Here is a 23464-nt window from a genome sequence, read left to right as displayed (position 1 = left end):
CCCTTCAGTGGACAAAGCTCAGACACAACCAATTGACTTCTTGCCAGACATCTGGTTTCCATTAGGGATGAAGTAACAGAAGTACAGTACAGTATTATAATCTACATGGCAGCACCTTGTACTTGTAGGGGAAGTAAGAGTGTTGGCCTGGAGGGGGATGGAACAGAAGGGAAAGAAAGACTTATTTATAAAAAGGGTTGAACACTCATTTTTTCCCTTAAATTATCTCTCTAAGAATGGTGGTTTCCAACCCTAGCCACCATTAGTGCCCTGGGAAATTATAAAAAACCTGTTTGCCCCAGGTCAAACCGCTAGAGCAGTATCTTACCTGTCTCTTTTTTCCTAGAGTCAGCAAGCCCAAACTTAAAACTTAGAAACTTAAATGTTATACATGGCCGTAAGATTCCTCTTGAACTTGTCTAGAGCAGGGAGGGAACACACTTCTATACATCAGCAGAGAGTAAATCATTTCGGTTTTGTAGGCCACAGAGCCTCTGGTGCAGTCACTCTGCCAGTGCTATGGGCCTAGGGCCTGGAGTTTGTCCATCCCTTGTCTAGATGAGACAAGGTGGCTATTCTAAGTCACTCCTTGGACATCTCCCTATTTCCCCCTCCCAACACAAGGATTCTCCCTTTGCAAATCCATTCATGAAAATCACATCCAAATAACCCAGAAAGCAGGTATGAAACCAGACTGGTAGGAGGCACATTCTGGGAGCTGGTGATGGGCATTTGGGGCCTCAGTCTGCTCTTCTATATACTGTGTGCATGTTTGAACATTTCCCAAGGTAAGGTGTTTAAAAAATAAAATTTAAAGAAAAGAGAGAGAGATACATTCTTTCACAAAGCACAAGCTGAAATCAGCAGGAAGTTTGGGGTAATGCTTCATCTGTCCCCTCCCCGGGATGTCAGCCATACAGCCTTCAGAAAACGCTAGCAGATGCCTCAGGTGGCAGAGCCTTCAGGGAGGATACTCACGACCAATAGAGCAGCATGAGCAGGAAGGGGCAGATGATGAGGGCCTGTAGGACCTGCCAGTCCCGGCACAGGGCGGCCAGCCCGGGCATGAGGAACTGCCCCGCCATGGCCACGAAGCTCGCCACCATCGTGATCATGAACCGTTTTCCAGGGGGGCACAGCTCTATTCCTGGAATACAGAAGAAACAAGAGAGATATCAGCATCCTGCCCCATGGCCTGGGGGAGCCGTGGGGGCACCAGGACCAGTGTACTTCTTAACCTACCAAGAACTATAAAGCCGTTTTTTATTTGCTGGTTGCTACGAGAGTCCTACATGGCATGCCAATATGGAGATCCTACTGTTTACAGCTGGATGAGCTGAGGACTGGACTGGGAAGGGAGCGAGGTCGTTGCTCAAGGTCCCAGAGCAAGTCAGTGGCTAGAGAACGTCATAATTAAGAGTTGCCCAGTTCAGAAACTAGAAAACACCGTATGAGGGCAGAGTGTGTACATCACATTATTCCCACTCCACTCTCTGGCTGTCACTGAGCTTCTTGTGGGGTGGACTCCTTCATGCCCATCTACTGCCATTCCTTCTGTCTGTGATGCTGTTCTGGGGAACCCTCTCAATCTCTGCACAGGGCACTAGGAATACCAGTCTGCTCACTCCCAACCACCTGCACCACCCCTCCTTCTGAGCAAGGTGAAACCCCAGCAGCTAAGTGGACTCAGATCCATGATGATCTCACTGGAAACTTCTCCCCCACACTGAGATTCTCCTGCCCACCATGACATGGGTAGGTGGTACATTCCCTTCTCCCACCCTACTAGGTGGAGACCTTGGCTAGGGGTGCGTCTGATAAAACAACACCAGTGTCTGCCTTCCACTAAATGTCTACTGACTGGAAGGACACCACAGTCCCTCCAGTTTGCAGAGAATCTATGCTCTTAATTTGACCTTCAGTAAAAAAAGATCCTCACAAAACCTTCAACTATAGCATCCAACTGACAAGCAATAGAGATCAACTACACGAACAGCTCCTGTTACAGGTCTCAGTGCTACAAGACACCTGGGTCAGTCGTATCTTTTCCCATGGAGCATATACAAGTTTGTTTGCTCTTCTTCTTCTATAATATGCAGTATTCCTTAAAGATTGCTTGTTTTTTTCCAAAGTGTAGTTAAAATGATTTTTTTTAAAGAGGACTCTCAGGAGAAAACACTTTTCATGCCTCTGCATCTGGAGACGGTTGGTAGCTCAGCTGCTGCAGCGGGTCGCCCACCTTCTGATTGTCTGGAGACCAGCGCAGAGGGAGGAGGTGGGGGCAGTGAGAAGGGGGCAGATAAGATGGGAGAGGGTTGGCCACAAAGAGAGGGCACTGTGCCAGCCAATATCTACACCAGCTCACCATAAGAAAAAATAATAAAGTGACCAGAATTGCCATACTTGCTCTGCCACAACCAGACATCACTGTCCCAGCTACTGGTGAGCAAGAGGGAAACATGACCTCCTGAAAACTGCATATAAAGAATGGTTTTTCCATTTAATTAAGAACATAGACTTCAATGGCCCTCTCCCAACCACTGGCTGTGATGTTGCTGCTTTCAGTGCACTGGTCAGGCTTAGTTTAAAGATTACTTTCTAGCAAGACTTGGGCCCTCACTTCTGGTCTGGCATTTCTGCTCTTAAAAACAATAAAGAGCCTGACCAGGTGGTGGCACAGTGGATAGAGCATCGAACTGGGACACAGAGGACCCAGGTTTGAAACTCTGAGGTCACTGGCTTGAGTGCAGGGTCACTGGCTTGAGTGTGAAATCACAGACATGACTCCATGGTCTCTGGCTTGAGCCCAAAGGTTGCTGGCTTGAAGCCCAAGGTCACTGGCTTGAGCAAGGGGTTATTTGCTCTGCTGTAGCCCCCTAGTCAAGGCACCTATGAGAAAGCAATCAATGAACAACTAAGGAGCCGCAACGAAGAATTGATGCTTCTCCTCTCTCTCCCTTCCTGTCTGTCTGTCCCTCTCTCTGACTCTCTCTGTCTCTATCAAAAAAAGAATAATACAAAGAGATCAGCATCTTTTTTAGAAAAGACTACCAGTTGCAGGTTCTAGTTTTCACATATTGCACAAGCGGTAGATCTGTTAACCCGAAATCAGCTTGAGGCAGGGTGTGTGCAGTGTCTGCAGCTTGGCACAGGCTAGTATTAGGTGAGGAAACCGAGCACTTGGCTACTCAGGTCACCTTTAAATGAAGTCACAAAGATAACGTCAGAGTAGCATCACGGTATGGTAGATTTAGCTCTTCATTACCATTCTCTTTAATTTTGTGACACCAGAGTATGAAATTATCTGCAACTCCAATTCTGTCCTCGCAGACTGAATTCTTTTTTTGCAGACCCCTCTGGGACATCTAATGCCACACACTAATCCACACTATGCAGTATCACACAGGATCACAAGGTGACTTTCCAAACCAGGGACCAGGTTGGTGGAGGAGGGAAGAAAGTTGCCCCTTTGGGTCAATTGATTCCAGTCTGACTTCTCACTCTCCCCTTGCTGAAAGTGAGATGCTGTGACTGGTACAAATACTACTGTCACTGTAGATATGACCTATGGTCCATTCTCCCTCTGTGGGCTTCTCTCATTCCTCTCCTGTAAGTGATCTGACCCATTCTCTAACTCCTTGCTACTGGACCTCAAGCATCAGCTCACCTAGGAAGTTGTTAGAGATGCAGAGCTCAGCCCCCAACCCCAACCCCAGATCTGCAGAATCAGCACCTGCACTTTTTTTTTAGTGAGAGGCAGAGACAGACTCCTGCATGCGCCCCAGCAGAGATTCACTCTAGAAGCCCCTTATGGGGTGATGCTCTGCCCATCTAGGGCCCTTGATCTGTTGCAACCGGAGCCATTTTAGCACCTGAGGCAGAAGCCACAGAGCCATCCTCAGCTTCCAGAGCCAACTCACTCTAATTCAGCCTTGGCTGCAGGAGGGGAGAAGAGAGAGAGAGAGAGAGAAGGCAGGGGGAGGGGTGGAGAGGCAGATGGGTGCTTATCCTGTGTGTCCTGACCGGAAATTGAATCTGGGACATCCACATGCAGGGCTGATGCTCTACCATGGAGCAAATCATTAACACCTGTGCCTGCACTTTAACAAGGTGCCCAGATGACTCACGGAGAAACACTGGCCAGATATACTTCCCCAAGACCAAAAGCATCCCCTAAAACAGGAGCAAGGTTCTTGCCTCCCTGACATGCATCTATGAGAGCCGGATAAGAGAAGTCCTTTTCCAACCTCTCCCACTCCTCATATTTTTGCTGGGAACCCTAGCAGTGAGTTTACTGTATCTCACCAGGCAGAATAACGTGGAGCACTCCAGCAGCTATGTGGTATTTCAGCATTCCTGCAGGGCTGTGGAAAAACACAGCGACCTGGTGTAACGACAAAGGCATATAATGATCTTTTGCCTTGGCTCACCATAAAGTCTTTTCAAACTGTCTGAAATCAACTACATCTAAAGGTGGCTATAAATATGTTACAAAAAAAAAGCAATTATTAAAGAACCATGGCCACTTGAAATTTGCCATTCATCACATGGCCCTTCTGGATGATAAGAAATCAGATTTTCTAAGTGGAAGAGAGGGAGAAATACATGAGACAGTTAAAAACCCTAAGTCCTGGCATCTGGTAGAAGACAGGAGTTTGCAAGTGGATCTCTTCTGCCCACGAAGGGCCAGCTCCCAGCTATGCGCTCAGGAGCAATTGGTGCAATGTTTCACACACTTCAGAGGTGCTTACAGATACCTGGCCAGGGCGTTAGCCTTGGTCTTTGAAAGGCAGGGAGCCTGCCACCAGCAGGAAATGGTGTTCCCAACCTAGCCACCTGCTCAGGACCTGAGATGTATGGAATAGCAGGTCACCCACACATCGGGTCCATGGCTCTAATTACCAGCTGGTCAGCAGCACCTGTGGAAGTCTCGGGCTGCACGCTGTCATAAGACTTCTTAGAGCTACTTTCTTTGTCAATGGGGCCAACCTTAAGTCATTTTTTCTTTTTTTTTTCAGTGAGAGAGAGAGGGAGAGAGAAAGGGACAGAGACAGACAGGAAGGGAGAGATGAGAAGCATTAATTCTTCATTGCAGCACCTTAGTTGTTCATTGATTGCTTTCTCATCGGTGCCTTGACCAGGGCAGGGGGCTCCAGCTGTGCCACTGACCCCTTGCTCAAGCCAGTGACTTTGGGGTCAAGCTAGCAACCTTGGGCTTCAAGCCAGTGACCTTTGGGCTCAAGCCAGCAACCATGGGGTCATGTCTCCAATCCCACACTCAAGCCAGCAACCCCTTCCTCAAGCTGGTGAGCCTCCGCTCAAGCCGGATGAGCCCACACTCAAGCCAGCGATCTCAGGGTTTTGAATCTGGGTCTTCAGTGTCCCAGCCAATGTTTTATCCACTGTGCCACCACCTGGTCAGGCATCAAGTCATCTCAGTAGCTTTTCACATATGGCAGCAACCCCCTACCCCTTCATTATGTAAAACAATTAAAAGTCACAGAAAACTATCATCTCAGGTGAGGCATCATAGGTTCAAACATAAAATGTCTCAGGCATCTGGTACACCATGCTTTCACTGCATGGTTTAGAGCCTGGGGGCTACAGCCACACAGTTTGGGTTCAAATTCTGTCCTTTGCACTTATAAATCTGTGACATTGGTTCAGCCATCTAGGGTTTCTGTGCCTGTTTCATCATCTGTAAAATGAGCTGTTGTGAGCATCAAACAAGCATAGAGTGCCTGAATAAAGTAAACATTATACATTTACTTTTATAAGTATTAATACTCTGCATTGTTACCATATATAATAACATAATTATCGCTAAGTCATTCTTATGTCTCATCTGACATTTTTGTTACTTCCCTGACCTGGTGAATTTTAGGATAGGGTGGAGGTTTGTCCTAAAAAGAAAACTAGCCTACAATGACAGTCTATACTCTTTCCTCTCATTACATTTTCAGAGAAATTCTTGTAAACCTAGAAATGACCCATCAATTAAAAAACAGAACTAATGGCCCTGCATGGTTGGCTCAGTGGTAGAGTGTTGGCCTGGGATATGGATGTCCCAGGTTAGATTCTCAATTAGGGCACACAGGAGAAAAGACTGTTTGCTTCACCACCCCTCCCCCTCTCCCTTCTCTCTCTTCTCCTCCCACAGCCATGGCTTGATTGGTTCTAGCGCATGGTCCCAGGTGCGCTTGGTGCAGCCTCTGCCTCAGGCACTAAAAAATGGCTTGGTTGTGAGCATGGCCCCAGATGGGCAGAGCATCAGCCCCAGACAGGAGTTGCCGGGTAGATCCCAGTTGGGCCGTATGTGGGAGTCTGTCTCCCTGCCTCCCACTTGGAAAAGAAGAAGGAAAAGAAACAGAACTAAGTAAATCCAAGAAGACCACAACAAAGACCTCCTTTGTTGGAATTCTGTTGCCCTGGCCCTCAGTGGAGAAGGCTTACAAGCTGTCCTTACAAGCTTGATATAGTTTGTCAATAAACAGAGAAATTACCGAAGGTTATGTGAATTAAATAACATGTAATTAAGATCCAATGGAGGCATTTGGCCTATAAAAAAAAGGGACCAAGGCCACAACAGTGCAGGGGTGGCCCTGAGGCCTTCTGTGAGCTCTGTTGGACATGTGGTATCTGGAATACAAGATCTCTTAGGGGTCTTTCAGAAGCTTTCAGACTCTTATAATTTCCTGGAGGAAAAGAAAGTAGCACTGCCCAGATCAGTCACTTCAGGTGACAAAGGAGGAAGACCCAAGGGAAGTGAGGCCCTGAAGCCTGGGGGTCATCACCTGGCCAGAGGGCAGGAGGGTCAGTGTGCTGTGTCAATGTTGCGAAGCTACAGTTCCCGGGTAGTCCATCAGTAATGTGCTATTGTCAAGTTATTTTGTAAGTGTGACTAAAGTCCATAGTCAGTTGATTGTGAGAGAGGATGCCCCAGATAATCTAGGTGGGTCTGACCCAATCAGTGGCAGGGCCTTTCAAACAGAGCACAAGCTTCCCTGGAGAGGACAAACACATTCTGCCTGTGGACAGCAGCCTACCCTGGGCCTGCCTTCCAGGCTGCCCTGTCCACTGGCCTGGCCCATGGTCACGTAGGCCAGTTCCTCGTAGAAAGTCTCTTCCTAGGTGTCTCCTCCTGGTTCTGCTTCCCTGAGTGAGCCTTGAGCCCGAAGCCAGGCTTCCTGCACCCGCACCAGGTCACATGGGGTCCCACAAAGCCCTGTCTCAGAAGCTGCTTGCCCTGTGGCTGCCGTGTCTTTCTACATGCTGCCAGCGGGGCCTGGTACCTGCTGTCCCTGCTTCTCTCCCCAGGGCAGCCTGGACCCTGCTCCCTGGCCCACAGGGCACTGCCAAGCTCAGGGGGCATTTGAGTCAAAATGCATGAAGGTGGCAGGCATCATTCCACTCTCTTTGTTAAGTATGTAGATGGTCCTTAGACGGCCCCTCAGATTAGAAGACAAACGGCACTGAGAGCAGGCGAGGACTTGCAGTGCAGGCAGAGGGGAGCTGGGCTGAGGAAAGCTGAAGAGCTGGGCGGCAGGATGTAAGACTACATTGCAGAGTTCAGAAAGGATTTCATAACTCTGCAATAACGACGAGACACACAATGGCTTTTATCCTTGTTTGGGCAGAAAGGTCAGGGAGAGGGTACTCTGTCCCACTGACCACTTTCCCCAGGAATTTGCAGGCCAATCTGAAAAGGGAGCACACATCTCTCCAAGGCCACATCCAGCTCAGAGATTCCAGGATCCCACAAAAGAGCTGCTTAGAGACCTTAAACATGAAAAAATAAATTCCCCATTCCTATAAAACAGCCTTTCACTAAGCACCGGCAGGCACAGTAGACCTGCAGTTCAGGGCCCGTTGGACAAAGAGGCGGAGTTGGACAGGGGCTGTGCTGTGTGCTGAGGTTTCACTGACGCACCCAGCTGGACGCTGGGGGACACAGCCCTGCACTGGCGGACTCCTCCTGGCTTCAGCGTCAGGTGTCTGCCTGTCAGGAACGCCGTCAGAGAGCGAGGTTTTCACATTCTCCCTCACCGCCAAACCCCCACCAACATACCTCTCACCTAACTGTTTCCTGGATTTAGGAATTATGATTATGAAATTGAAAAAGACATGGCTTATCATTCTATAATATGTAATAAAATACAATCCTCTTTCTTTCTTAGATGTATCTTTTAAAAACTGTGTATGTTTGCTGGTCTATATTTTTTAGGTGTTCCAAGCTTCTCTAAGATAGCCCATATATTTTCTAGATCAGAATTGGCTAATAACAAATGGATAGATGAGTTGACTGACAATATATATACCAGAGAATGAGGAATGTGCTTTGAGGCTCAGACTGGGGGAGGTTAAATGCCTTCCCGCCCTCTTCCAGGCTGGGTGAAGTCGCTCAGCCCCTCTGTACTCCCGTCTCCTGGTCTGTGAAGCAGACACTGTTGTACCCACGCCACAGTTGTACCCCTGTCACAGTGGTGCATATCCTACCTCTACAGAGGGCTTCCTATTTGCTGCTGTCCTTAAAGACCTCCAGCCACCTCGGTAAGGCTCTGGGTGCACTTATGTCACTAAGAGTCCAACTCCAATGAATTAAGTTCTTCATGGGACCTGAACTGTTTTAGGCAAAACTTGGTCAGAAATTACCAAATATGAGGTACAAGCTCCATATGACAGGGTTCTTCTCTGCTGTTCAGGGAGAGCTGATGAGGTTACTTGGAAAAAGAATCTCTTCTGGGTAAGGATCTTAGCCCCCGCGGAGGTTGTGAGGGCACAGTAGAGGTGTGTGTGGAGGCGAGGCACCAGCTGTCCCTCTCTTCCTGTCACTCACCTCCCCCTGTAGAGCTTCATTCTCACCATGAAGCCACCCCAGAGCCACCTCCCCCCCTCACAGTCATAGACCAGAAGGGAGAGGTCTGGGTGAGGGGGAAGGAGCTGAGAGAAGCACACACTCCTAAGGAGCTCAGCAAGGATGTAGAACTCTCCTGTGGCACTTCTACTTCATGAGAAAGGCTGGGCCAGAAGTTTCCCTGGCTGCCCTGCCAGCTCGTGGGGCTGGACCCAGACAGCTTCACACAGGAGGAGCCAGCATGGCTCACTGGAGGGAGGAGATGAGACTGGCCCAGGAGAGGCCAGTGCTTCTGCAAACCGGATTCAAGCACCAAAGTGACTCTTCCTGGGATGGCCCGAGGAATGACAAAGCCATTAAAACACAGGGCACCACTGAAGCATTTGGACGGCACACCAAGGGGCAAGCCCACACAAAGGCTGACTGGGCCACTGCCCCAAAGCTGCAGAGCCCTGGGGCAGGTACCCACACATTGATTGAGGTGACTTTTCCAAACTCACCATCCTTTTAGACTGAGCCTGCTCTCCCTTTCCTCTTCCAGTCTTACTCTGTTCTCGATCAAATAGCTTAGAAATGCATTGTGGCCTCCGGAGGAAAACTCCCCTGCTGAATAGATGGAAGCCCTGTTCTCTCCATGGCATCCTCTCACCACATCTGGGGGACCAGGGGGTTGTCAATGCCACTGACTGCCTCACTTGGGCCTGGCTTCCTCCAGCCTGGCTTCAGCACAGCCTCGGGAATGCTGATGCCCACATGGAGGCCACTAGAGGCCCCTCCAAGCTGACTGTGAGCCACCCAAGTCACACTCAGCCAGGGAAGAGCTCTAGAGAACTTCGGCCAATGGCTGGCCTCCTGTCTTGACATGGTGGGCCCCTCTCCTCCCCACTGCACTTGCCGTCCTTCCTGCCACTCATACAGCCTGGCCTGGGTGCGAACGTGACACCACATAATTATTGCCCTGGCCAAGGACACAGGGCCCCAGCAAGCCTGAAAGATAGGCCTCCCAACATGTGATTGTGGAATTCCTTATTATAGCAAGAGGGCCTAAAATTGGCAGTCATGGAGACTCAACTAGCATTTTAGGGTGTGACTGTAAAAGGGTTGCTATTATCACAACAGCTCTAAATCTTCCCTTCCCCATAGGAAACTGCTTTTTCCTCTTAATTTAGGACCCAGTGACCTAAAGGAATGGTCTGAAGCCTGTTGTCCGTTTAGAGAAAGAGAAAATAACAACTACAAAAACTTAAGTATTTCCCACCAATCACATTCCAGTATCTGCCAGACCCATGGACATGGCCATCTGAATATGCAAAGGCAGAGGTGCCAGATGAACTAGCTGCTGAATGGGTACTGCTGTCCCAGTACTGGGCCAAGGAACTGCCCATGCTGCATGCCGAACACTCAGGAGGTGTTTTTCATGCATTAGACCCATTTAATCTGTACAACAAAACTCTAGGATATAGGTATTGTTTTTTTGGTTTTTTTTTTTACAGAGACAGAGAAAGTCAGAGAAAGGGATAGACAGGGACAGACAGGAACGGAGAGAGATGAGAATCATCAATCATCAGTTTTTTGTTGCGACACCTTAGTTGTTCATTGATTGCTTTCTCATATGTGTCTTGACTGTGGGGCTACAGCAGACCGAGTAACCCCTTGCTCAAGCCAGTGACTTCGGGGTCTTGAACCTGGGTCCTCCGCATCCCAGTCCGACGCTCTATCTACTGTGCCACCGCCTGGTCAGGTTAAGTATTGTTTTTAATCGTCGTTTTACAAACAAGAGGCTCTAGTAGCTCAGAGTAGTTAAGTGACCTGTCTGGGATCATACAGAAAAGGAAGGAAGGAGAAAGGAAATGAAGCCAAGTGCCCCCTGTGCACCCCCACTCCTCTGCTGTGGGCAGGAGCTGTCTGCGGACAGGGTCCCTGGTAGGTTGGGCCCCTTTCCTCGGCCCCTCCAGAATCTAGCCATGGAGGCAAAGAGTCCTCAGTTTTGCTCATGCCAGGCCTCTTCCTCAGAGCCCAGGGGCTCAGATTTCTATTCAATACAACCTGCGTGATAGATTCTTCCTGTCTAGTTTAGTCTCTTTACCTGTGTTCTCTTTCCTTAGAGTTTTACATTAGAACCAATTGAGTCATGGCAGCTGAGCTCAGTCCATAAATCTAAAGATCCCACTCTTACATGGAAGCTCTTCCTGGTTCATTCACATGATGATACAACTTAGTAACCATAAAACCCAGCTGTCCAATATGACCCATGAAGTCCAGTTTCCTTTCCAGATAAGCTCTTTCTATCACCTTATGGTTTTTTCTTTTAACTAATATTACAATTACTCAAAATGAGGAATAGGGATTCAAATGGTCATTAATCTTTCTGCTCAGCAATCTCTTCTGTTTACAAACATTGACTGATGTTTAGTAGTACACACTTAAGAATTTGATATCACTTAATTTCTTGGTATCTAGCAAGAGAAGAAATATTGAAGGATAGAAATGACTTCAAACATCAGAATAATCTCAAAAGTCTGCAGAGATACCTGCATTTCAAGTCTGCTGAGCAGTTTCAAGCTAAGCAAAGGCGCAGAGACAGAGTGCAAGGTTTTAGGGTAGAGGACACACACCAGAAATTCCCATCCGGGTTTTCCAGCAGCCAGTTCCAAAGTGACAGCTCTCGACCCTCATTTACTGCAGTACTATCCATTCTATGAACCAACACCTCACTTACTAACTGGTCTTGCTTGCATAATTAGATTGTGCATCAGAGCAAATGGACGCGTACACCTTCAGATGTAAAACCTCAGATCAGTGTGGCCAGAATTCACTTTAACGCTGCCCAACAATAGCATGCACTTGGTTTCCCAAGTGTCAGAGAACAGGGAAGACTGATTACCCAACTTTTATTCCTCAAATTAGTGTCAATATTGCCGTAACTTCATGAACTTGACAAGCACTCAGGAAATTAGGGATTCGGTACATGATCAATAGAATATATCTCGAAAAAAGTCCATGATATCATTACCATGTCATGCAATGACATGTAACGTCTAGCAACCGTAAATGAACTTCACTCTGTGGCATAATTTTCCTAAACAGGGAAGAATTATTAGCAACTTAGTCTTTCTAAACAGGGCTTTCTTTCCCTTTTTTATTGTTTTCTTATGTTCCCATCTTCTCTTGCATTAGCATTTAGAGTACTTTATCTTTTTAAAATTCATATACTCATGCCTGACCAGGTGGTAGCACAGTGGAAAGAGCATCAGACTGGGACACAGAGGAACCAGGTTTGAAACCCCAAGGTCTCCAGCTTGAGCGTGGGATCATAGACATGACCCCATAGTTGTTGGCTTGAGCCCAAAGGTCGCTGGCTTGAGCAAGGGGTCACTTGCTCTGCTGTAGCCCCCCAGTCAAGGCACATATGAGAAAGCAATCAATGAACAGCTAAGGAGACTAAGGAGCCACAACAAAGAATTAATGCTTCTGATCTCTCTCCCTTCCTGTCTATCTGTCCCTCTCTCCGTCTCTCTCTGTCACAAAAAAATAAAAAAAGAAAAAGAAAGTTCATATAGTCACAAAGAGGACAGAAGAGTTTAATGACTACCTATGAGCCATCTGCTAGGGCTAGCAGTGATCAACATTTTGCTTCTCTTGGTTCTTCTGCCTCTGTTTCACTCTTTCCTATTATATTTTAAATCAAATCTTGAAATCATGTCATTTCCCTTCTAAAAATAAATGTCTTGGCCTTCATCCAGTGGCTCTGTGGATAGAGTATCATCCTGGTGCACTGAGGTCGCGGGTTCAGTCCCTGGTCAAGGCACATATGAGAAGCAATTATTGAGTGCACAACTAAATGGAACTAAGTGGAACAATGAATTGATGCTTCTCTCTCGCTTTCAAATCAATGGGAAAAAGAAAAAAGATAAATATGTCACTTTATTGTATACGTTTTCTTACACTAAGACAATGTGATCACAACATCTAACACAGAGGTCAGGAACCTTTTTGGCTGAGAGAGCCATGAACACCACATATTTGAAAATGTAATTCTGTGAGAACTATACAACAACCCGTGTACGTTAAGCATTATCCAATAAAAATTTGGTGTTGTCCCGGAGGACAGCTGTGATTGGCTCCAGCCACCTGCAACCATGAACATGAGCAGTAGGATTGGATTGTAATACATGAGAATGTTTTATATTTTTAACGTTATTATTTTTTATTAAAGATTTGTCTGTGAGCCAGATGCAGCCATCAAAAGAGCCACATCTGGCTCGCAAGCCATAGGTTCTCGACCCCTGATCTAACAGAATTAATAAATCTTTAATGTTAGTTAATATCCAGTCTGGGTTCAAATTATTCAGTTATTATTCAGTTACCTAAAAGACGTCTCTTTACTGTTGTACTGAAGAAAAAAATATCAGGTCCACACAAGATCCACATGTTGTAGGTTCCCTTCCATCCAGAAAAACCTTCCCCCGGCCCCTTCCTCCATGTCATTGTCTTGTTGCAGAAGCCAGATGGCACAGTTCATGGGTGGGTCTGCTACCCATGCAGCAGCCCCCGAGGAGGTGCGCCAACCTCAGGGATGTGAAGATAGATCAAGGGATTCCAGTGCTGGCATTTCAGCCTCCTGCCCTGGATGTTCACCAACATTTCTCCTACTGGTTTTAGCATCCTCTGGGGATCAATGCCCATATCCATCATTGTATTAGGGGATGAAAATGGGGATTTCATTTTCTAATTCCACCACTTACTGTGCATTTTTTTGGCTTTGAATTATTTTGTAAATAAAAACATTTATTGACCAATGAGAGCTATTTCTTTACCCAGAAATATAGTTTAATTGAGAAGAGGCAACACCACACAGTCATGATCACTCTGGAGAATGAATAATTTTACACGTCATGTCACTCTCCGATGGCTCCCCAGCACTAAGAGCTAAAGCGATGTCTTTCACCATGACTGAATCCTTGTGGGCTCACCACCCCTCCCTCACCCCTCTGTGCTCATCACCTGCTACACGCCCCCTTGGTTACTCCACTTCAGCTCACTGCACTTACCATCTGCTCCCTGTGCCTGGAGTACCCTCCCCAGAAAATCCTTGCCCTCCCTCCCCCCTCTTTCTTCAAGTGTCTGCCCAAGTGTCAGCTTACAGGGAAGTTCTGCCTGACCACCCTATATAAAATAGCAACCCCAACCTCTTCGCACTTGCCCAAGTTCTTTCTGATGACTTGTCACATAGCAGAGAGTGTCTCTGGAACTATGTTCCAAGGGCCCTTCTCCAGGCAGACTGAATTGAAACTGGGCGGGCCCAGCCACCTGTATTAAAAAGCCCCATGGCAACTGTGACACTGGCTTTCCACAATTAAGAGCCACATGAGGGGGCTCCGCAAATATCACATTGTTCAATCCTTCTCACACTCTGCGATGTAGTACTATCTTATCATCCCATTTTAGAGATGCTAAAACACAGAGTCTGGGCCCTGGAGAGTCTGATTCAAGGGGTCTGGACAGGGTCCCTTAATCTGCACATGTGACAAGTTCCCAGGTGATGCTGCTGGCTCAGGGACCACATTTGAGAAACCTGTGCTCTAAATACAGTAGGTAGAGTTTCACACATCTTCACCCTGAGATCCCATAATTAATTATCCCTTTGCAGCAATAGCATATAAAAATAAAACAAAACAAAACTACATTACAGCTTATAACACCGGTTGGCCTATCAGCCTCAGAGTGACGATGTACTTGATTAAAAAATTTTTTTTCTTTACCATCAGACATGTGATTTTTTTTTTTCATTGAAGAAAATAGCTCTTCTAATATCCACAGGGAGTCAGGCAGAGGCATAGAAGGCCTGAAACTGCAAGGAAACTCAACTTTAGAGTATTTTACCTGAAAGGAAAACAAGAACGCCCATCAGGGCTGGCGGAGACCAATGCCAGGCAACTAAGAAATGTGCCAAGCTGACCTGGTATGGGGGGCGGGGCCTGCGGCAAACCACTGAGTGCTTGCCCAGTTTAAAGGCCTTTAAATCCAATTAGAAACTAAAACACTGTTTAGGTCACACAAAACGACTAGGGTCAGGATCTGGCCACACGCTGCCACCAGCCTGCTTATTTTTTATTCAAGGGGAAAAGAAGGTCACAGAGTTCGCTGGTAGCATAAAGCAAGATGTGACTTCCAAGCCTGGAGCGCTCTGCTTCTGGGGCACACGAGTCCCTTGGACTGCTTCTGGTTTATTTTTAAATGGTGATTACAATAAAAACAAGAAGCAAATCCAATGCGACACAAAGCAGTTAAAATTAGCTCTCTCCTCCTCCACCAAAGCAGAAAACCCCTCTGTGCTATGCTCAACCTAACAACACCAGCCAACTAAACAAAGGGTCAGACAGCCACCCCTGGGAAGGGGTTTTCAATAGTCTGGTCCTTGGCTAGGGGACACACTGGCCAGAGGGAGCAATAGTGCTTTCCCTCCTGACCCAAGAGAAGTGGTGTGTCCTCAGTGGCAGCAGCAGGAGGATCTGAGGTGCTGAGACCCAGGGACATCTTGCTTCAGACAGAACTTGTTCCGTGACATTTTTGCCTTTGGATTTGCTGCACATGGAGTGTAGTGAGGTGAGAATTGTGACACCACAGAGCACTAGATCTCAGCCAAGTCCTGCACCAGGACTTCGGGGACAATGCTCCTTTTGTGGCATAGCCTCTTGTCCCATGTGGGACAAAGCCTCTGAGGGCTTGGGATCCGTGGGAGTCCCAAGGTCACTCTGCATTCACCATACCCACACCCGTGCCCTGCAGTGAGAACAGTGTAGGCTTGGGAAATAGATGCTGAGTAACACATTTGAAACATTCAAGTAACAGAATACTCTGCTTACATCCCCACTGTGGACACCAAACTCCTCCCAGCTCAATAAGAGTTAACAGCACAGGACAAAGCCTTGCTGTGACTGCCACCACCCACTTAATAACAGTTGTGTGGCCCTCAGGCAGCCGCTTACCCTCTGACATCTTCAGGGTCATCCTTTTCTCCTGGCAGTCAGGAGGAGCATGTCTCCTCTTGGAGGGAGTGCTATCTCTACAATGTATCAAGTTCCAACCCCAACGACTCAAATCCGGATGCTCGGATGCTAGGGAGCACTAAATTAAAGTGCTGCTCTGCTGAATTCCAAATGTAGCTATTGGAAACTATAGAAAATGCATACACAGAGATTTGCACCTCACCAACTCAGCAATTAAGCAAATGTCCTTAATACACTGGGAATCAAAACGTCTGCCTGATCACCTACGGCAGGTGGTTGGAGGTACGAGACAGAGCATCATACATGTCTCCTCTTCCATGGTCACTTCCACTGTATTTCTCACCTGGACGGCTCCAATAGCTTTCCAGGAAGGTTTGCCTTTTAATTCACCTGCACTGACAGACTACTGCCCCTAAAGTACAGCTCTGTTATATTTCAACATTCCTGAAAATGCTCAGTCAAGTCCCAATTCTCAGCATGCTGTTGACCCCAGCCCACCTTCCAGCCCTATTTCCTTTCTCATTCTCTGCTTTCCTCACACAACTCACTTGGCCAAGGAAGTCAGACGGTCCTATTTTTTTTTTTTTTTTTTTTGTATTTTTCTGAAGCTAGAAACCGGGAGAGACAGTCAGACAGACTCCCGCATGCACCCGACCGGGATCCACCTGGCACACCCACCAGGGGGTGACGCTCTGCCCACCAGGGGGCGATGCTCTGCCCCTCCGGGGCGTCGCTCTGTTGCGACCAGAGCCACTCTAGCGCCTGAGGCAGAGGCCAAGGAGCCATCCCCAGCGCCCGGGCCATCTTTGCTCCAATGGAGCCTCGGCTGCGGGAGGGGAAGAGAGAGACAGAGAGGAAGGAGAGGGGGAGGGGTGGAGAAGCAGATGAGCGCTTCTCCTGTGTGCCCTGGCCGGGAATCGAACCCGGGACTTCTGCACGCCAGGCCGACGCTCTAACACTGAGCCAACCGGCCAGGGCCCCCTTTTTTTTTTAAGTTGAGAGGAAGGGAAATAGTGAGACAGACTTTCACATGTGCCCTGACTGGGATTCACCCTGCAACCCCCAGCTGGGGCCAATGCTCAAATCAACCGAGCCACTAGCAGTGGGAAAGAGGGAGGGAAGGGGGAGAGAAGCAGATGGTCGCTTCTCCTGTGTATCCTGATCAGGGACAGAAACCAGTACATCTCTACACCGAGCCGATGCTCTATCCACTGAGCAAACCAGCTAGCGCTGCATCCTTCATAATGTCTCATACTGTATTCAGCATCTCTCAGATGTTCAATAAATGCTGAATTAAAACAACAAAAACAAGAGAGGCATAAGTTTCCATGGAAGCCAAAGAACTAGGTCAATTAAGAAAGGACTGCACTCTGTACTAAGCACCTTTACATGAGGGCATGAAGGTCTGTCATGAACAGAACCTCTGAGAGCTCTCTACACCAAACACAAATGCTCTGAGCTCCTCAAAGCTGCCCGACCACAGAGAAGCCAGCAAGCCTGTTCGGTAGAGTGGCTTTCCACTACAAACCCACTCTGCTCCCCATGGCCCTGCTGCCTTGGGTAGAGCATTCAGTGTGGTGTGACCACAGTGCTGTCGGGCACAGCACTTACGCTTAGGGAGGGCTCGCATGTGCTTGCTAGGCATGGTACACAGCACCTTTGATTTTTCTTTTTATTCTTGGAAGGAAACTAGGAGGTATAGAATTATGATGTGTGGTTTTTTTTTTTAAACAGATGAGATAAACAGGCTTGGAGAGTTTTATTAACACGCCTAAGTTCATGCTGGACCAGGCTCTTCACACACATCTTGATTAAATTTCATCTGTACACCCTCCCTCTTTGGTAGGTGTTATTTTTACTCTAGGCTCAGGAAATTAACTCAATGGCTCTCTGTGGAGCCCCGATGAGCAGGTAACAGGAGGGAAAGGCAGAAGGAGCTGAGTGAGTATCCTCTGGACTGGCGTGCAGAATCTGCAAAGGGCACAGCCAGACAGCGAGGGAGAGAGGGACAGTGAGGCTTCACATTCAGCTCGGCCTTGGTGACCCATGTGTACTCCCTCTGTACTAAGCATTCTCATTTATGGAAGGAATGCTGAACAAGGTTATAAAGAGGAGGATCAGAGTATGCCACTCCAAAATAGGCCACTTTTTGTAGTAGGGTTGTTTCGAGCTGAAGGCAACTGTGACCCAGTAGACACAAAAAGAGCTCTTCACCCTCTTCCTTTCAACCTGAAGGCAGGGCACAAGTTACCTTGTGAAGGTATCCCTCCTTCTCTGGGACCAGGAAGAGGACACTGGACCAGTCTTAGCACTGAGATGGATCTGAGTCCACATAATGCGCCTCACTGAAATAGCCCTTATCTGCCACTTGTTTCCTCCATGTATTTGCCTCCCTATAACTTACCACCCCTGCAAGTCTAAACCCTTTTCCTGTGTCTTGTCGCTTCTTCACAAACTTATTGTTCTTTATTAGAATGGTATATGAGCTCTCAGGCCTAACTGGTTCTCTGGGTTTTCACTGCCTTCTCTGTAGGATCTGTGTATACATGAGAAATGAAAACAGGAAACACAAAATAAAATCTGTATGCTTTTTCTCCTGCTAATCTGTCTTTGGTCGGTTTAATTTATAGGGGCCTAGGTTCTGAACCTGAGTAAGTAAAAGAAAAAGCTTTTTTTATTCTTCTCTTCTTCTATAACATCCTCATAATGGTAACATCTTATAATTTTGTGATCATTTTTGTGATAATTACTAAAAAAAGGACCATGTTGTTAGAGAATGGAAAGTCTGTACAAAATTTAGTGGTAGCGTTAAGATGAGCTCAATCATACAAGATGTAGCCTTTTGGATTTCATTGGTCTGAGAACATTGGCCCTTTCTAGCCCAGAGTCACTATTCTACCAAGGAGTAACCAGATGGACAATAAGAGGCAAGAAAGATCCCAAGGTAGCCTGATCAGTGATGGCATGGTGGATAGAGTGTTAACCTGGGACATTAAGGTTGCCGGTTCAAAACTCCGAGGTCACTGGTTTGAGCGCAGCCTCACTGGCTTGAGCGCAGGCTCACCAACTTGTCAGTTGAGTGCAGGCTTGAGCATGGGATCATCAACATGACCTCATGGTCGCTGGCTCGAGCAAGGGGCCACTGGCTGGGCTGGAGCCCCAGTCAAGGTACATATGAGAAAGCAATCAATGAATACCTAAGGTGCCACAACTACAAGTTGATGCTGCTCATCTCTCTTCCTTCCTGTCTATGTCTCGCTTAAAATAAATAAATAAATAAGATCCCAAGGTAGGAGCTTAGGGTTTTATGAGGGCTCAGAACAGGAAGTGAGCCCTAGATGAAACCTGATGAAGGGGTGAGGAAAGAAGGCATCAGCAGAGGGAACGACAGGGTCAAGGGGAGAGAATAGCTAGGCATCCCTTAGGTGACACAATAGTTTTGTGGCTATTATTCTCACTACAACCCATGTCAGCCTCTTGCCAGGGTTTCATATCCTTTAAAATTCCTCTCAAATTCTGATACAAATGAAACTAGTATGCTTCCCACTGCCCACCATCCCCAGCCTGATAACCCAGCACCATACGCACAGGCCTTTGATGGAGACCACCAGGCGATGGTCTGAATCAATTTTTGCCCTTTGTTTCCTGTTCACTCCCTGGCTGCTGCCCAGTTCCCAAGCCCTGGCCCCTTGCCTCCTGTGGTGAGAGCCTCAGCTTTCCAGCTCATGTGCTTGAGATTCAGAATGACCGTGTCTGAGAGCCTACCTTCCCTCTCGTTTCCCACGAGCTCTCCCACAGAGATAGTGCTGCCCAAGAGAGACAGACTGCAGAAGGTGCTAGAGAAAGAGGAACTTGGAAATTGGTTGAAATTTCCATTTTCTAAGGACCAGTTCTGTGGCATTGAGCAAGGCAACATGCTCATGAATCTCCTATGAAATAATGATAGGTGCTATCTAGAAGTCATGGTATGAGAATTCTAGAAAATGATGATATAAGGCAAAATGCATGGCATGTTTGCTCTGGTACCTTGACACAGCATGTGGGGTAAAATAATTCAGGGACACGGGTTCAACAACCATAACAAAGGCCATAATAAAATGTCCCTGTAGTTCCAGGCAAACCTGACATCAATAAACTGTAAAAGTTTATAACCCTTATGAAAGTTGGGGACTTTTTGCATAAGAATGGCATTTTCCAAAGTGACTGGATTTCTAACCACAGGATAAGGGTCTTTCTAAATGATTCATTGTGTAAATGGCAAAACCTGGCTTTCAAGGTCCCATTGAAAAAGGAAGAGACAATTGTCATAGCAGATGGATAAAGTGATCCTTAAGAAAATGGGGGGCAGACTGGAAAGGACAGCCTACTCCCCATTGTGCTATAGACGGCAGGACCAACAGGTTTTCCCGGCGGTATTCGTGGCTTTGATGAAATGAGTTTGAAAGGGACACATTTAGCATTCAGAAAAGCAGAAATGGAGGCGAGACAGGTTTAAAATAATTCTATTTAAAATAGTGTTTTCACACTACATTCCTTCTTTAGGGATAAAGTTGAATGATCAGAAGCCCCATCTTTTTTTTTTTTTTTTTTTTTTTTTACAGAGACTGAGAGTCAGAGAGAGGGATAGGTAGGGACAGACAGATAGGAATGGAGAGAGATGAGAAGCATCAATTATCAGTTTTTCATTTTGACACCTTAGTTGTTTATTGATTGCTTTCTCATATGTGCCTTGACCGTGGGGCTGCAGCAGATAGAGTAACCCCTTGCTCAATCAAGCCAGCGACCTTGGGTCCAAGCTGGTGAGCTATGCTCAAACCAGATGAGTGTGCACTCAAACTGGTGACCTGGGTCCTTCTGCATCCCAGTCCGATGCTCTATCCACTGCACCACCACCTGGTCAGGCTAAAGCCCCGTCTTTTATGTGCCTCGTAAATATACGCATCACCATCACATACACACACAGACATCTTTCAATCATTTTATACTAGTCACACGACCCATGGTGAGGTCAGGAATCCTCTGTCTCCCATGAGTTCTTGGAATTTTTGGTTCCTAAGGGAACATATTCAGGACACACAGTATTTCATAATGAGAAACATACCCTATATCCAGGCCTTAGAGAGGCCGACCAGATTTCCAGGTGCCCTCAGGAAGGTCAGTCTGGAGAGAGTTCCTCAAGAAACCATTCTCTCATATCAAGTTGAGAGCAGACATGTCAAATACAAAGGACTAAAGTTTTAGAAAGCCCTTCCATTGATTTATAATTTTTTTTCAAAAGATTTCATTCCAAAAGCTTATCTTTAACATGGTAACAATGGGCTGTCTCAAGGTGAAGTTTTCAGGATACCTTTGAAGCTCATTTTTTCAGTAAGACAAATATCAGACCTTAGCAAAAAACTTCTACCATGAACTTTTTTGTTTTCTCACTCCTCTCCTCATCTTTGGTCCAGAACATAAGAACACAGTGAGTGAAAGTCATTCTGGGACTCCACTTTGGGTGTGATGCTGCTAGCACTGGTTAGTCACTCCTCTGGTATTCGGTGACATTCAAATGGAAATGCTATCATACAAAACCACCCCAGACGTCTGGGGTAAATGCTTCTGATTCATGCTGGGCAGCCTCTGACAAAGGTGACATAAGAGAAAGAGGCAAAACAGCAGAAACCAAATGAGCAGTTCATTTATCATCCTCAGTGACCAGAGCTTTCCTGCCAGCACGGGGGTGGGGTGGGGTCGCGGGGCAGGGGGGCAGAGGGAGAGACAAAGTGAGGGGAAGCACACTGGGCAATAAAATACAAGCCAAGAAAACTGTAAGACACTGGTCTGGAAAAATTAAAATCCAAGTGATGGAGATGACGTCAGAGTAATGGTGGGGTAGGAAGCGATACCGATAAATCTCCCCCAAAACTCAACAAGATCTTCAACCAGAAACAGAAAAACCTATCCTTGGAGCCTCCAGATGTTTTGCAATACACCCAAAGGTATGGTCGAGCAAAAAATTGGCTAAATATATAACCAAACCCCGAAGGAAATAGGGAGTAAGAAATGCTCTGCCTTCCTCACTAACCTAAACAGGACGGTTTTCTCTGGGAACTGTGAATATAGAAACTGAGGCTGGCAAAGTGGGTGAATAGATCCAGGCCGCGGCACAAACGGCCGAACCAGGCTGTGGCACGGAGATCCAAGCCGAGGAAAAACTGTTCCTGTGGCAACCCTGGCAATACAAGCTAACACTCGTGCCAAACCCAGACAAAGAAAGACAAGCGGGGCAGCCATTTTACCTGATCTCCTGGTCGTCGCGTGCAGATAGTGGGCGAGAGATTTCTTCCAAAGCCCCGGGAGTGGGTGCCCGTGTTACCCCACAGAGAGGCAGAGTCAGAGGCCTTTGTGTGGGCCGAAAGTGGAATCTCTAGGCAGCCCCAGCGCCCTGGGAAAGCCGCGCACGGGAGGGAGCGAGAACTAATTCCAATGGTGGAACTTTTCCGTGCTGGTGGGGGTTTCACTCAGAGGGAAATGTGGCCAGCCTGATATCCTGGTCTGTGCGCGCAGATAGCGAGAGATTCCTCCGAGTGCCTTGGCAGTGCGCGCCCGTGTTATCGCACAGAGGGGCAGAGTCAGGGGCCTTTGTGTGGGCCAAAGCGGAATCTCGGGCTGCCCCAGCGCCTTGCAAAAGCCACGCACGGGGACAGAGCGAGAGCCAATTCCAACGCTGGAACTTTTCCATGCGGTTGGGGGTTTCACTCAGAGCGTGAGACTGCCGGCCGGATATCCTGGTCTGCGCGTGCAGATAGTGAGCGAGAGTTTCCTCCAAGCGCCCCGGGAGTGGGCGCCCGCCTGTGTTACCGGACAGAGTGGCAGAGGCAGAGGTCTTTGAGTGGGCGGAAAGCCTGCCTGATTATGCTAGCAGCTCTGACTGACTGAGCCTTACCCAGAGCCCTGTGCTGAGTGGAAACAGAGTGGGGAGTTGCCAGCTCTTTGAGCCTCTTACTATCCAGGCAGAGGCAGCAGCAACCCCATAGCTGGATTATCAGGCTACTAATTGAGGAAAGAAAGAATAGGAGAAAGGCTCCAGGAACACGGACTCTCTCACTGTCGGAGCCTATAAATGCTAATGAGCCTCGACTGCCAACGAGACTAAAGCACAATACATGACATCGCCATAGAGACTTATCAACTGCAAACCTCTACCTGAGCGTGCCAAAGGGGCAGAACCCGGGGTACAGAGTCACCGACCAGGAAGAGGGAGAGAAAAGGAAAAGCAAGAAGATAACCTCTCAAAATCAAGAATAATCTGCAGACTTTATAACCTATCCCATTTTATTATATTTGTTCGTTTGTTTCTCTTATCTTCATTCTTGATACTTTTTTTCCTCCTCCAATTTGGCCAATTAACTCTCTGCCAGTCTTACTCTCTCCTCTCCTTGAACTACACTACCCATAAGTGTTACATCTCCCATTATCTTTCCTTTCCTCTTCCTTTCTCTCTATGAGGGTTGCACTCCAAAACCCTTAACTCTCTCTCTCTCTCCTCTTTTTTTCTTTTTTCTTCTTTTAGTGGTTCCCTCTTTTTTTCTCTCTTTCTCTTTTTCTTTTCTCCCTC

At 47.3% G+C, this 23464-nt stretch overlaps 1 protein-coding gene across 4 annotated transcripts in view; it reads right to left on the bottom strand.

Moving 5' to 3' along the window:
- The window catches only part of SLC22A23 (solute carrier family 22 member 23), a 212744-nt gene that overhangs the window by 53615 nt on the left and 135665 nt on the right, over nucleotides 1-23464 (bottom strand). For all 4 annotated transcript variants that reach the window (XR_010730409.1, XR_010730410.1, XR_010730411.1 and 1 more), the window contains exon 4: nucleotides 979-1147. Coding sequence is in view for 1 of the 4 variants with exons in the window: in XM_066268495.1 (XP_066124592.1) it covers nucleotides 979-1147 (169 nt within the window). In the remaining 3 variants the exon portion in view is untranslated. The remainder of the gene's footprint in view (nucleotides 1-978; nucleotides 1148-23464) is intronic.

Source organism: Saccopteryx bilineata, chromosome 3 (genome assembly GCF_036850765.1).
Source record: "Saccopteryx bilineata isolate mSacBil1 chromosome 3, mSacBil1_pri_phased_curated, whole genome shotgun sequence".
Classification (NCBI taxonomy): domain Eukaryota; kingdom Metazoa; phylum Chordata; class Mammalia; order Chiroptera; family Emballonuridae; genus Saccopteryx; species Saccopteryx bilineata.
This window is presented reverse-complemented; position numbering and strand designations above follow the sequence as displayed.